Source organism: Solea senegalensis, unplaced genomic scaffold (genome assembly GCF_019176455.1).
Source record: "Solea senegalensis isolate Sse05_10M unplaced genomic scaffold, IFAPA_SoseM_1 scf7180000013719, whole genome shotgun sequence".
Classification (NCBI taxonomy): domain Eukaryota; kingdom Metazoa; phylum Chordata; class Actinopteri; order Pleuronectiformes; family Soleidae; genus Solea; species Solea senegalensis.
In genome coordinates this window covers 34,058-48,929 of record NW_025320874.1, presented here as the reverse complement: position 1 = coordinate 48,929, position 14,872 = coordinate 34,058, and the positions used below count along the sequence as shown (strand labels likewise).

General features: G+C 41.5%; 1 protein-coding gene across 1 annotated transcript; it reads left to right on the top strand.

The window, feature by feature from the left end:
* Positions 1 to 1,654: 1,654 nt before the first annotated feature.
* Positions 1,655 to 13,892, top strand: LOC122760531 (kelch domain-containing protein 8B-like). The gene is made up of 2 exons (XM_044015616.1): positions 1,655 to 1,752; positions 12,773 to 13,892. The coding sequence occupies exons 1-2, from the start codon at positions 1,683 to 1,685 to the stop codon at positions 12,967 to 12,969; spliced, it is 267 nt and encodes an 88-aa protein (XP_043871551.1). The 5' UTR covers positions 1,655 to 1,682; the 3' UTR covers positions 12,970 to 13,892.
* The last annotated feature ends 980 nt before the right edge of the window (positions 13,893 to 14,872 follow it).

Below are 14,872 nucleotides of genomic sequence, written 5' to 3'. Positions count from 1 at the left end.
TCGTCTCCGTCTCGTCCTCGTCTCTACATTTGCATGTTATCTGCTCTTTTTCATTTTCCACAGCTCAACAGCTGATCTGCTGCCGTCAGTTTCTCTGCTGCAGGCTGTGACTCACTGATTACTTCCTAAACTCTGTACTTCTGCACCGTCCTCAACCTGCCTCCATATTTTCTTCTTCTTTTTTTTTGACAGAAGATCACATTCACGTAAAGTGTCTTCGTCCTCCGCTCCTCCGTCCTCCTGTCTTTATTGCTGACTAATGCTGTCTTTATATGCTGAGCAATTTCCAAAGGATTTCATGGTCACAGATGAATTTCCCCCGAGCAGCAAACAATTTTAAAAATAAAAAGTATGATGGCAGCAGTCCAGATGTGTCCTGTGCATATGAATGTCCTCGTAATACGACAATATAAACAACACACGAGGTCAATCACAATAATGCACATAAAAAATGTTTTATATTAAAAACACAATAAAAGCAAACAGTTGTTTTATCAGTGAACTGTGAAACTCTAGAACTTTAACCATTTAAACGCCCATTTATTCTCCATTTTCTGTCTGTGTTACGTCTGTCTGTCTCAAACGTTCGCTCCGTCTCTACCCTACATGTCTCCACACACGTCTTTTGCTTTGGTATGGATGTTACACAATAACTCCTCTAGAGGGCAGTATCAAGTCGCAGGCACCAGCTAACATGACGACCAGTTTATTTATATGCAGAATGTAAAGACGACTTAATATAATGCTGTGTTCACAAATTTCAATTGTGCCCATCGTGTCTGTCGCACAAATCGCGTCGGATGCTTGCGTTGAAATTGTTCAACTTTTGTGGAAAATGGCGGCGACACGATAATCGTTAGTTGCAGCTCTAGCGGACACTCGGAGCTGTACGACGCGTCTGTGACACGTCTGCAGAGAAGAAACCGTCGTCTTGTGGTGGTTTCACAACAACCACACGGAGCCGCACACAACTTACAACGCGACGTTTCCACAACAGAGAGTGCAACAATGCTTCGGTTGACGGTGAAAAGAAAATACCTGTTTCTTCTCTTTAAGATACGGTGACTTGCGCTGACCTACGGCGTGATAGACGCGATTGGTGAGGAGATGACGAGCTGCATTTTCCTTTTACTTTTAGAGATTAGATTAGAGATTAGAATCACTTTATTGTCACTGAATAAGTGCAGTACTCATACAACAAAATGAAATTAGACATCTAATCTGAAAGTGTAAATGGTTTTAAAAACTTGCTTCACCACATTCAGCCCTCGAATAAAACCACAGCGCCCAGCGCGTGAAGCCGAACACCTGGCAGTCACCGTCCATTTCCTGGCTGCAGCCACTTTTAAATGCCCGTCTCGGTCGGTTTCTGTCCCTGCGATTTCTGGTGGTTTTGTTCCGTTGCGTCCATCGTAGGTTGTCTGTCCTGTGACGTGTGCGATGACAGACAAAATGAACGCAAAGTACGGGCGACAAGGCTTCCTGTGTCCGCCCACTCCTGCTCTGCTGCTGTATACACACAAACGCTCCCTCCGTCAGGTCTGATAATTGTGATGAATTCTACCTTCAATCAGATTGTCTGAGCACGTCCGCTTTTTTGTTGACGCTTTTATTAAAAATACATTTGCACTGTTTCCTCTCCACTCTCAGGAATCTGGATTAAACCGAGCCGAACGTCCAGGATGAGGGAGAAGCGAGCCGACTTTGTGGCCGGATGTCTGGGAGGAAGAGTCATCGCCGCCGGTGGTTTAGGTCAGTGAAATCTTCATCTCCTTCTTCTTCTCAGTTTGTCCTTTTCACTCAGGTAAAGAGAGAATTGTGCTTTTTACCTCGGGAAGAAACACAAACACAATCAGCTTTATTTTTAGTGTGTCACAGAAACCTTTGTCTGTTGATCAATCACACACACACACACACACACAATCACACCTGAAGCTAAATAACTTCCCAACCATGTTACTACTCACAATTCTACAACAGTGTCAAAGATGTTTCATAGATCACATGAAGCCCTGCAGCATTTTCTGTTGATGTCTAAAGAAATATTAGTTCATGGAGAGGACAGGTCTCTCATTGAGGAGCAAAATCTCAGCCTCATAAAACTGCCTACTTTCAAGGTCCTACATCCGTAATGCTGCCATCTGGTTGATGATAATAAACTGGAAGTAAAAGTAAAGTGTCAGATCTCTCCTCTGAATATTCTCTCAGTGCTTGGTTCACTCCCCAAAAATCTCCATTTCTATTTGAAACTTTATCTTGGAAAACCTATTTTCTCCCATTTTTCTGACTTTGCAAACCTTCCTGCAAAGTCAAAACAGACATTATGCTAATGCGTGCACAGACTGAGTAACCTTAATGAAAAATAAATTGATAAATTGTGCTTTTAAACCCGGTATGCAGAATGCGAAACAGCCAATTTTCCTACTGCACTGCTCAGGGATTAAAAAGTCGACTCCTAAATGTAAATATTGGAAATGAAGGAATATGACCGTAAAGGGGAGCTTTTAAATTATGGGTTTATTTTAATAAAAAAAAAAAGCACACAGTCTCACACTGTCTGGACATGCCCCCAGCACCTGATCTGGTCTGTCAGTGGGAAAAACTGATTTTAGACTCATAAATAAAAAACCATAAATAAAATACATCTACACCTTCATAAGACTGTGATATCTTCAGAATATGTTGCTTTATATCATCATAATCACCTTTTCTGTCTGGAAACTGACGTTTGAAAAACTACATATTCTCCTGCACCAAACTCCATAGAGAAAATCTGGTCTACTGCTGCTCTGTTTGATACGTTTGCTTCACTTGGATAAATCTGAAGAAATGATTTCAAACACTGAAGTGACAAAAGAACACCTTTGAACTTATTTATGGAGGCATCAATGGATCAACAACTCCTGTGTGCCTTTATTTAAAATGGCTATTTTTTTCAATGGACTTTGGTGCAGCCAGAAAAACTCTGTCTAATGACAAAATAAAGTGTAAAACATATTCACAGACTTTATAAAGTAAGCTTTTTCTTAAGTAGGTAAAATCTGCTTTAAATGAGAGAAAACATCTATGAATGAAAAACATTCTCTCCTGTCAGTTCAGACGTCACTGCTCATCACACACACACACACACGCACACACACACACACACACACAGCCAAATTAATTGTCCATTACCTTTCAATTTTCTCCTTGACTGCGCTGCGTTTGTTAAATGAAATACGCAGCGGTGTGAAGAGGCTGAGCAGTGCTACAGTTTAATCCCAGGTCAGCCCACTTTGACGACATGCTTGTTAAGCAGATATTGAGTGACTTTACTGTGCTTTTCCATGCATCAGCAAGAACACACACACACCTTATGCAGCAGTATACATACAGCACCAAACACACAAACAACAGGTGGTGTTAACCTCACGCTCCATAATGAAAATCTCACCACAATCACAGCTGCGAGCACAATTCATTTGCTGCGACACCTTTCGTGAAACTATCATCAACACACCGTTACTGAGCGACTGGAGAACACTACATTGTGACATTTTCTCTGAAGAGCCTTCTACTGTTCGTCTCCAGAGAAAGTCCAAGTCTCGAGTCTCTGTTTGAAATAAGAATGATTTAAATCCATTTAGTCCGTCCCTCACACTGCACTGTGAAATCATATGTATTCAAAGGATGTACTGGAGTTCTATCGTCCACAGGATTCAAATGGATCATTTGCAGGTTTGCTTTAAAAAGTCTACTTTAATGCACACATTTGATTGGATTAGATTCCTTTTAATGTCACTGTACACGCGCCACGAACTGTGTCGACGTCGAAACAGTCAACGTCGAACCTGAGGACACATCTAAAGCTACGTAGCCTACTGGCCTGCAGCTGTAACTGCAAGCACTCACATACAGTAACATGGGGAACAAGTGCCAACCTTCCGTGTGTCTTTTCATGTTAAATCAATGACAAAGTCAGCTTTAGTTTCATATCATTTCTGAGGCAACAACAGTGTACAATGAAGTCAGATGTAGCCTAACCATTCCAAATATGACCTCGAAGCGCCACCATGTGGTACAATCTTTATCAGTTTATCTGAGATTTTGAGACTCATACACATAAAAGAACATTGACCTTTGAACAGTTTCATCTTTATAATTTTGGTCTATTTTATAGAACATTAATGCCGTCACTTATCTGGGTTGAAACACAATTAGCATAACCACACACACAATATGCAGATCCTGTGCAAAATGAAACACTCTTGTCAAAACTCTATACACATTTATAAAAACCATATTATGTTACCATATAAAAGACACACATTTCATAAGGCTTTATTCAGTTTAAACCAGTTACACACTGCTGTGTTTAACTTTTAGCAATTCTACCAATTCTAAGTGAAGTACCCAGAGAAAGTGCAACATGGTAAATTCAAACACGACACAAGATTAATGCTGCAGACTATTGAAAATATGATTTATTTCTCTTCATATAACCAAAATAAGTCAACAAAAGAAGAAAACAAAAAGAAATCTGAATAAAATAAATGACTGTAAATACTACACATCTCTTGGCCGAGCTGGATCTGGCCAGAGAATTTCATCAACATCACAGGCAATATTCTCATTGGCAAGACAACGTGGGCAGAACCGCCTTGAATGACGGATCCATCCTTGCACAGCTGCGGTGTCGATTTGGTCACAAGCCTCTTCCATGGCCTGAATGAGGGGCACCTGAGCCTGGGGCCGGAGATTGTAAACCTTCCACCGCCATGCCGAGAAAAACTCTTCTATGGGGTTTAGAAATGGAGAATATGGTGGAAGGTACAGTACTGGAAACTGTGGATGGTGTGGAAACCAGTTCTGCACAAGAGCAGAGAGGTGGAATAACACATTGTCCCAGAGAGCAATGTGTTGCATCTGGTGCATTTGGTAAATTGCTGTGACGAGGTTGTGCAATCGGTCCAAACATGTGAGGATGTTGTCTGTGTTGTAAGGGCCCATATTGGCATGACGGTGGAGGACCCCATTCTGTGAAATGGCAGCACAAAGGGTGATGTTACCCCCACGTTGCCCTGGGACATTAATTATAGCCCTGTGGCCAATGATATTTCTGCCACTCCTTCTTGCTTTACTGAGGTTGAATCCTGCCTCATCTATGTACATGAATTCATGCGGTATTTCCTCAGCATCCATCTGTAAAACTCTCTGAAATACAGTGAAAGACAAGACTGTGTAGTTCAGGTCTAGTATACAGTAAATGTACACGTTACATGTGCAGTATGTATACCTCCACATGCCGCAGCTGTTTGGTCCTCTCTGAATTCCGTTCAAAAGGCACTCGATAAAGTTGTTTCATTTGAACTTGATGTCTTTTCATGATGCGTGCTAGTGTTGTCAGAGAGACCTGATGGACATTACTGAAAATGGCATTGTCACCAATAATGTTGACTTGAAGTTCTCTGAGCCTGGTGGCATTATTGGCCAAAACCATGTTTTTGATCTCCCTCTCTTGTTCTGGTGTGAATATGGGCCCCCTTCCTCCTTGTCGTTCTCGGCCCTCAATCCTATATAGAAAAAAAATACAGGTAGTGCTGATATGGTAAGCAGCTGATTACTGTAACTGTTTTTTACCTGTTTTCTTGTTGGAATGTCCTTAAGACAGATGCCACTGTAAATCTGGAAAGATTTGACTGAACTCTTTGTCCAGCCTCCCTCACCGTCAATCCATGGTTGATGACATGATCAACTAGTGCACGGATTTCATTTGACAAATTTGGTCCTCTTCTTCTTTGAGGATGTTCTCCTCCTGTTTCAGGTCTACCTCTACCTCCTGCTCGTCCTCCACAGATTCCCCCTCTCACCCTCACTCTTCTTCCTCTGACTTCTTCCATTTTGGTTGAAAGCAGGTGAACTCACCTGTTGTGAGTGTGTGTGCAATAAAGCAATCATGTGTTTACACACCTGATATGTGTTTAATCAACTGGTTCATGTGTGTGCTGATTTGTCGCTCCCAGTCTTAGGAACGCTCTCCCTGACGACCTGAGAGCACCACTGACCCTAGACACTTTTAAAAAAGGCCTAAAACCCACCTTTTTAAGAAAGCTTTTTAAGTTTAATTGGAGATGTTCTCTCTCCAATTATTTTTATTTTTTAGGTTTTTTTTTTTATTTTTATGTATGTAGCACTTTGAGATTGTTTGTTCAATATAAAGTGCATTACAAATAAAATTCATTATTTGTGTTATTATTATTATTATTATTATTATTATTAATAATAACTCACTAACAGCAGTCATATAGTCAAGTAGCTGTCCCACTTGTCTATTTTGTCCAGATCACATTGTAGGCTCGCAGCACATGTGTTTCTAAGTCCAGGATTTTTTATAATGACATGTAGAGTTGAATCATCCGCAAATAGGTGGAGGTCATTATTCAAGGGTGATGCAAGGTCATCAATAAAGATCAGAAAGAGTAAGGGCCCCAGGACACTGCCTTGTGGACCTCTAGCAGTTATGGGCAAAGATGAAGAGGTAAACCCGTCAGGAAGGATGAAATCCAGCCATACAGGTCACCTTGAATGGGCAGCTTTCCATTCCGAGGGAACTGTCTGAGAATCAAGAGAGATCTGGAATAGTTTGGCAAGTGCTGAGGCTAGTTCAGGGCCGCAAGTACTTTTGCCGATATTCCATCTGGACCATTGGCCTTGGATGTGTCCAAATTGCGACGTTTCCGGAAAACTGTTTTGGGCCAGAACTTCAGAGAGGAAAGGACTTCATTGGTTTTGGAGGAGATTTGCCATTGTCATTGAGATGAGCATTTGCAGTGAAAGTCTTATTCAGTAGCTCAGCCTTATCTTTTGCCTCACTGAAAGTTTGACCATCGCTGACTAGTGGAGGGACAGAGGATGTTTTGCTGCTGTCAGTCACTGCTTTGACAAGCTTCCACCTCTGCTTATTGTCTGCATGCTTGAGATTCTGCTCTAAATGCTGTGAAAACTGTACCCGAGCATGACGTACAACACGCTGACACCTTAGACTTGATATAAAGCACAGGAGTCCTTGGTTTGGTTTGCCACCTTTTGAATGCATTTTGTTTCTTTTAGACAGCTAATTTGCAATCTTCATTGAACCAGGGTTTATCAGAATACCGATGCTTGGTTGTCTTGGAGGGGATGAGCATATCCATATCCATGCTGATGTTATCTCTCACACAGGACCATGCTGCATCAGCACTTTGCCCTTTTAAGAGAGAGGTACACCTAGCCTACACCTAAGGAACAATATTACTAGAGGTAGCATAAGTTGGATCACAATTCCATAATCTAGGTGGATTCTCGCAGGGGTCATCACCATTCGATCGGTCCGTTTCGAGGCCTTTCGTAAAATTGTGATGTGACAATAGGAGATGAGATGACTTGAGCAGTCAACCCAAACCAAATAATAAGACCAGGGGCACTTGCTCCTAGGACTGAAACAGAGTTTCCCACTTCACAGCCCCTACGGATACAAGCTAGGGTGTCATCCCCTTAGCGAGCCTGGCCGACCGAGAATCAGCACTCTCAGCCTACCCTATGGTCTAAGGTAGACTAATGCTTTTAAATTGATGAAATCCCCAAAGAATTTAGATTGTTTGTTAAAACAATCCCCATGGTAGCTTTTATTCGCTTTAGCAGCGTCTCTGTGTCCAGACTGTGTGTGTGTCTGTGTGTGTGTGTGTGTGTGTGTGTGTGTGTGTGTGTGTTTGATAAAAGACAATCAGGTGACAAAACAAGGATTGAATTAGATTCCAGTGCAGTGGATGTGTGTGTGTGTGTGTGTTGTCACAGTAGGGGGGTCAGTGAGGGAGAAGAGAGGCAGTTATTTTCTCCTCTTTGTGAGTAACAGCTGTGACTCTTTCGGTCTCATGCACAAGCTATTTTTGGGCGCATGACTCAGAGTTGTTTATGGCACATTTCAAACCTTCTGCCTTCTGAGTAAAAGAAAAGAAAAGAGACATGTCCAGTCCGATGTAATGTCACTGCCAAGAAATACAATACAATATAACCTTCTTCTTCTTCTTCTGCAATGTCCGCCAGGCTGTACCAAAAGATAGAAAACAGATGTTTTATCAATGTTATAAAAACTAATATTTCTACTTGTTTATTGTCACAAGGTGGCAGCAGCAGCAAGTATTGTAGTTTATGTTTGCAGAAGTGATGAATGAATAGATTTCTTGAATGCATCTCGTAGGCGGCTGCTGTTAGCTCAACACACGGTGAACCCTGCATTATGTTTACTGTCTCTAATGTGCTGAAGTTTAGAATATTTAATTATTTGACAAATAATACCATTAAATATGTAATATAGTTTGCTTGAAATAAAAGCAAAAATGTGCCTGTACATCATCACATGTGGCAGTTATTTTCCGGGGCAGCCAGTAAGACTTAGGTGTGCCTCAAGGCTCATGTTTAGGCCCATTGTTGTTTTTCTGATTTTAATAACTTACACAAATTTGTCATGATATATCAGTTATATACAGATGACTCCTGATCCTTATCAGATGTTTCTCAAAATCCATGCAGTTCAAGAATTATTTTCTTTAACAGACTTCTGTTAAATAAGTCTCACATTTTATTTTGTCCCCGACCAGACTTTTAACTTCAGTAAATCGTTGCTCCGTTTATTTAGCAGTCGTCAAAGTGGATGAACTTAAAGCGGCCATAGCATGGTCTTGTCTCACTTATATGTGAGATATGGAGGTGTACTTACAAACATGAAGTGGTTTTTACGGTCAAAAACGTCCTCGTCGCTACAAAACGAGTCGATGTAAATGTCTCATCACCGACGCTCTCGTCAGACCAAAACCACACCCAAAGAACGCGGACTGTCTTGTGATTGGCCAGTTACCTGGAAGTGACGTCATTGCCATGTCAGCTCTCAGAACCGCAGCTCCCCCTCTGGAAAGGCGGATGCACCGCCAGCAATGATCAAAACATTGAGTAATGTCGTAATCCCTTACACCCCTGATCCAGAGTCTGACCCAGAGTCAGTGACACTGTGACAGTGAAAGACTGCTGCAGGACGCCTGGAGCTTGGATAACGTTGTGGTTACCGAGATGATAAACACACATGCAAATGAAACACGAGCAGTGTAGCTTAGCCTGTAGCCTACTATCGCTAATGCTAAAGGACAAAACAAGCACACAAAGACAGTTTTACTTTTTGTAAATATTGTAATATACGTATTTTTGGCACTGCTCCTTCCTTTAGGTGAGGTTTGGTGCTGTGTCCTGCTTTATATTGCTACTTTCAACCGTAGAAGAAGAAGAACTAGTTCTTCTTCTTCTACGGTTGAAAGTATGTCACTGGATGTGCCCGGACTCTAGTGCCCGGACTTGGAGGCGCTGCTGTTTAGAGGAGTGGTGAGATTCGCCACTGACGTAATTAGTCACTGGAAGTGCCGTTCCGCTTCGTAGAGCTCAGGAAAACAATCAAACCCTTCGCTCTCAGCAGTGGATGAACTGATTGTTATGGATTTTTAAGGCTTCATAGACGAGGTCATAATAGCAGATACACACAGAAACATTAATTGGCACTTCCGGGCTATGGCCTATTTAAATATCTGTGACTCAACTCCTTTAAGGAGTAAAGGATATTGATTCAATTATTAAGAATTATAAACTATTATTCCTAAAAGTAATTTAAGAATTAGTTTTTTTTGCAAAGCCATAAAATAAATAACTGTAGATTTATGTTGAGGTGTCTTTATCATAGTCAGCATCAAGAAGACATCAGCTGGGATTAGCGTCCCTCATGTGGAAGGTAAAGCGGTTGACGATGAATGAATGAATGTTTTTCCCTCCAAACTACATTTTCATCCTCGAATAGTTTGACAGCTGGTTTTTCTTTGGTCCTTAAATCCACAAAGTAATTGGTTGACATGCATGACGGGTCCTGAAGCTTCTGTGTGACTATCTACTGCTATATAGGACGACCTCTGATCTTAGTGACTCGCCCAACACCTGAGCTCACAGTTACTGACCATGCTGCATTGAATTATCATGATGATGGTGTATTTTATTCCTGTCAAACAAAGACCATCAGCTCACATCAAACACCAGGTGTGTTGTGGCTTCAGTTTGACCTGGTCTTGTTTTCTTCTCGCACCGTCTGATGTGCAGCAGCAGCAGGTCAGAGTGAGGTGAACAGGAAAGACGGCAAAAATGAAGCGCGTGGAGACACACAGCTGAGGATGAAAGATGGGATAGAGTGGGAAAGAAGCAGCTGCCTCCTCAGATAAGTTTGTGTCAACAAAGTAAATCCAAAAAACTGAAGGATTTTCAAATAAGAAGGTCACAAAATATCACTTTTACTGGAGGCAGCAGTGGATCAACAACTCCTGCGTGCTGTGAAGTAAAATTGCAGATTTTTTCCCATGGACTTTGGATCAGAGTTAAGGTTTAGTTTAAAGTTGGAACAGGACCATATATCTTTGATTTAATTATGTCAGGGTGAATAATGTGGTATTTGATCAAACTTCTCCTCCAGCTTTGCTGCGATCATCTTCAAACTTGGTGAGGTCACTGTGGACAAGATAAAGATGTTCTTAATCCAGAAAGATCTAGAAAATTCTGACAAAAATGTTATAATTTGAGATGCAAGGTCCGATCTGAACCAAACTGGCTATGATTGATTATAGTCCTGGGCTGAAGACGACTATGTGAATTTTTTATGTCATTTTTTTTACTTTCCAATCCATTCCTACTTTTAAGTCTTTATTTTGTAGAAATATAACCACTGAACATGAATGAAAGATCATTTTCATGTGAAAGGAGACAATTTCCCCTTTAAAACATCTCTTTTTTAAGAATAACAAATCAGTATAAACAGTACAAAAGATAAAGGGAGGTGGAAAAAAAAAGATTTTCTTCAAAGAAACTGAATAATGACAGAATAAGAGAGACAGGGAACAATGAAAGCGAGGTCGCAGGTCACAGAGGCAGAAGCAAAGGAAGGAGGACAATTTGAAACGAGCGACATCAGAGAGGAAGACTAAAGCGGTCGAGCGGGAACGAGTGTTAATGGGGACGACGGGCGGAAGAAGAGCGGCGGTGAACAGGAGGACGAAGGTGGAGAAAATAAAATGAACTGATCAGGAAAAAGGAAGGACATGTTGAGGGAATATGATAATAGTGAGGGGGAGGAAAACGGGGGAAGTGAAGAAAAAGGGTTGATGGATGGGAGTTAAAGGGAGGTAAGAGAAGGAGCAGGACTCAGGAGGACGCAGGAGACAGAGGGGACGTGTGAATTGATATGATCTGTGGGGAGCAAATCAAAGCAGCCACAGGAAGTCTTTTAGTGTGTGTGTGTGTGTTCTTGTATGTGTTGCCTCTTCAGGACCTTTCCTGGCATAAACACTGACATTGTATGGATCAGTAGTCCTCATGGAGACCAAAACCTGCTCCTCATGAGACAGAACCTCATTTCTGAGGACCTGGTTATAGTTAAGGACTAAGATTTGAATTGTGGTTATGGTTAAGGTAAGGGAAAAGGCTTTATTTGGTCCTCAGAAGAATAGCTGCACAAACCTGCGTGTGTGTGATCTGCAGATACATCTGTGTGTCTTCATAAAACATGAGACAGGAGCCGCAGCCCACTTTACTTTGAAAAGAACCACCGTCGGCACTCTGACTTTGTTCTTTACACACACACACACACACACACCCATATCATTAGGGGACTTGCTGTGATGTGGGTCTCCATGGAAACGGGCAACAATTTAGCGCTGGCATGTATAATGACAGAGAGTGTTGCACCTGAGATGGCGAGAGAAAAAAAAAGGTCAGTGCAGCGGAACACAAAGAAACGTTGGTGAGATTGAACATATGGTCGTTTTTCCATGAAATGTCCTCTTGGACTGAATTACCTGTATATACAGGAACAACAATTAAACCTTCATCAGAGGTAACATGAAGCTGTGCTAAACACACAGGTTTGTGAGTGTTTAGTGTATGTATGATGTACTATATCCTCATATATTTAATGAACCCATTCATTTCACACAGTTATGAGTGTAAAATGCTCCTGTGTTCCAGAGGGAGCTGTGGTTATTCTTAGAAATGTCCAATCTGCCTAATACCCATATTACATGTATATACATGTACTATATGTATAATATATATATATGAACAAATTAATAGAATTACTAATATTCAACAGAGCTCAACTACCCCTTTATATGTCCTTATTATGTTGGATAAAACAGATTTTCAGACTGTTTTATCCAATTTAATAATTTACTTAATCTTAAACTAAACCCAATCCTAACTTAACTTGGTTTTAGGATCAGGGTTCAGAAACCTTTTTCCTGTGCTCCATTTTTAACATTAAAATGTAATGTTCTTGCTTATCTCTGTCTTTTTTCTGTATTAAGTTACATTTATAGTGCTTTTGTTTATTTTATTTTCTATATTTATTACATTTATTATTATGTTTGTATCCACACTTTTCTATACTATTCTATTCTTGTCTGTTTCATTGTCATCAGCAAACTTTGCTGTGAAGTTACTTTAAAATTTGTTTTATATTAGACGAAGGAAACGGGGGGGATACAAAATCCTAATCTCACCTAGGACACCAAAATGCACAGGGCCGGCCCTGCCGAGTAGTAACATAAAAGTTAAATAAAACATTATAAGTTAAATGAAGATCTGAGATAATACCACTTTTTTGTCAGGGTGAATTTTTGCTTCATTTTCAGCATGCTGACACCCCGTCTCACCTCCTGTCTCACCTTCTTTCTCGCAGGTAACGAGCCGTCGCCGCTGGGTTCGGTGGAGAGCTACAACCCCGCGAAACGACGGTGGGAATACGCGGCGCCGATGCCGACGGCGCGCTGCTCCTCCTCGCTCCTGCAGACGGCCAGCATGCTCTTTGTGATCGGCGGCGTCGCGCAGGGGCCCAGCGACGCCGTGGAAGCCCTCTGCTTCCAGGAGACGGTGTGACACATGCGTGCACACACACATACACGTGGGAATAATGGTTAAACACAGACCAACCAACACACACACACACACACACATATAGATTGGATCCACAGATCTGAGGAGATCTGAGATACTTTCTCTTGTGTGTGTCCCACCACTCATGGATGTGTCTTGTACACTGGGATGTAGAGAAGGAAGCCTTATTCACATTCAAGCATTTTCAGACGGGATCCGTGGAGACGTTCTGCGACAGAGACGGACGGAAAAAACACAACACGAGGATGTTGAAGCTGTGACTGACTGACAGGAGCAGAAAACTGTCAGCTTTGCTACTCTGGGGGAATCAGACGGAGACACACACGAAAAAAACACACACTGAAGAAATAACACACGCCTTTGAACTGTTTTCATTTTTCAGAATAAAAGCAGGGTACTATTTTCTGGCTATTAAAGGAACTTAGGGCCATATATGTATTTTCCTCTCTGCTGCGACAGCAAAGCTCGGACACTTTTCTATGACTGGTGACGTTCTAGGTTTGTGAATGTCTGTTTTGGTTTTTTCCTCCTATAGGTGGCAGTGTTGTATCAGTAATCAGTTTGCTTTACATTTGCTGTCAGCAACGGCTACCACAGTGTCAACAACAACAAGCGTTTACACCCTTAGACCATATATGAAAAGTGGACATAGCCCTTTTCCCTGTATGATCTTGTTCTTTATTTGCTCTTAAAACCCTTTCAAGAAATGTTCTTTTTATTCACACAAAACCTCCTAAAACGACTCTAATGTACAGTTCCAGCACGACTCGGTTTGGTATCGGTCACGTTGTTTTCCAGGACTTCATAGTTCCTCCTGAACATGGGCGGAGTCCAAAATGTTGTGACATAGTTTTATACGCGACAAACACAAACTAGTGACTAGTAAAGCAGATTGTTTGGCTCTAACTGAATCATTAGAATCAGTCGATTTAAAAAGATTTGTTCACAGAATGGTTCAGTACTTCCTGCATGACCGGAACACAGTCACTGAACTGAAATACCAGCGAACGGGTTGTGATTCCATGTCACGATCACCGGCTTTCAGCGGGGCTGTCACTGAATACACTAAATATTGACATTTTAGACATTTCCTTTGCTAAATGTTGGAGATGAACGCATGTTTTCAGGAGTTTTGAGTCTTTTTAACTGATCTACAGCATCGTTCACTGTGATTCTTGTGTCAGATGTCGCGCTCATGACTCTTCAGTGACGACACTCTCTGATCAGTGGCCGGCAGTCTGTTGACGTCATATTTTAGTATCGGCTCAGCTCGCTAGGAACATCGTCAGAGCAGGTACCAAAAAAACCACCAGGTACTAAAGCAAAAACAAATCCACTAGAGTCGAGCTAGAACTGTACAGTGGAAAAGTGACATTAGTCATTCTTCTTCATGTCTTTGAATTTCTGCGACACAGCCAAACCATCAAAATGGCCGTTTGTTTTTAAACTTGAAGACCATGTCCACTTTTTATATTTGTTCACACAACGCGCAGCTTCTAAATGCATTCTTACCAACAAGTGAAATATTCCACCTTCTTCTAAAACGAATGAGACTGTCTCTCAGACGTGTGAAACGCTGCCCTCCACACTCCAAAGCTCTCATGTTGGCCACAGTCACTGTGTTTCCGTCTTCATTTGCAGTTACAGAAGTTAATAACACACACAGACAGATTCACTGCTGGTTCTGCAGCTCGTGGACTGAATGCAGATGTGCTGGGAAACGCGTCACCTGCTGCACTGAAGCCAGCCCACGGATAAATAATCTGAACGTAACCTGCCTGACAGATTATATTATATTCCCCTGGAGGTTTATGATTGATTAGCAGCGCGTTGTGTTTCGTTACAGACGACAGATGAAATGCGGCTGTTGTGGATGATAATGTGA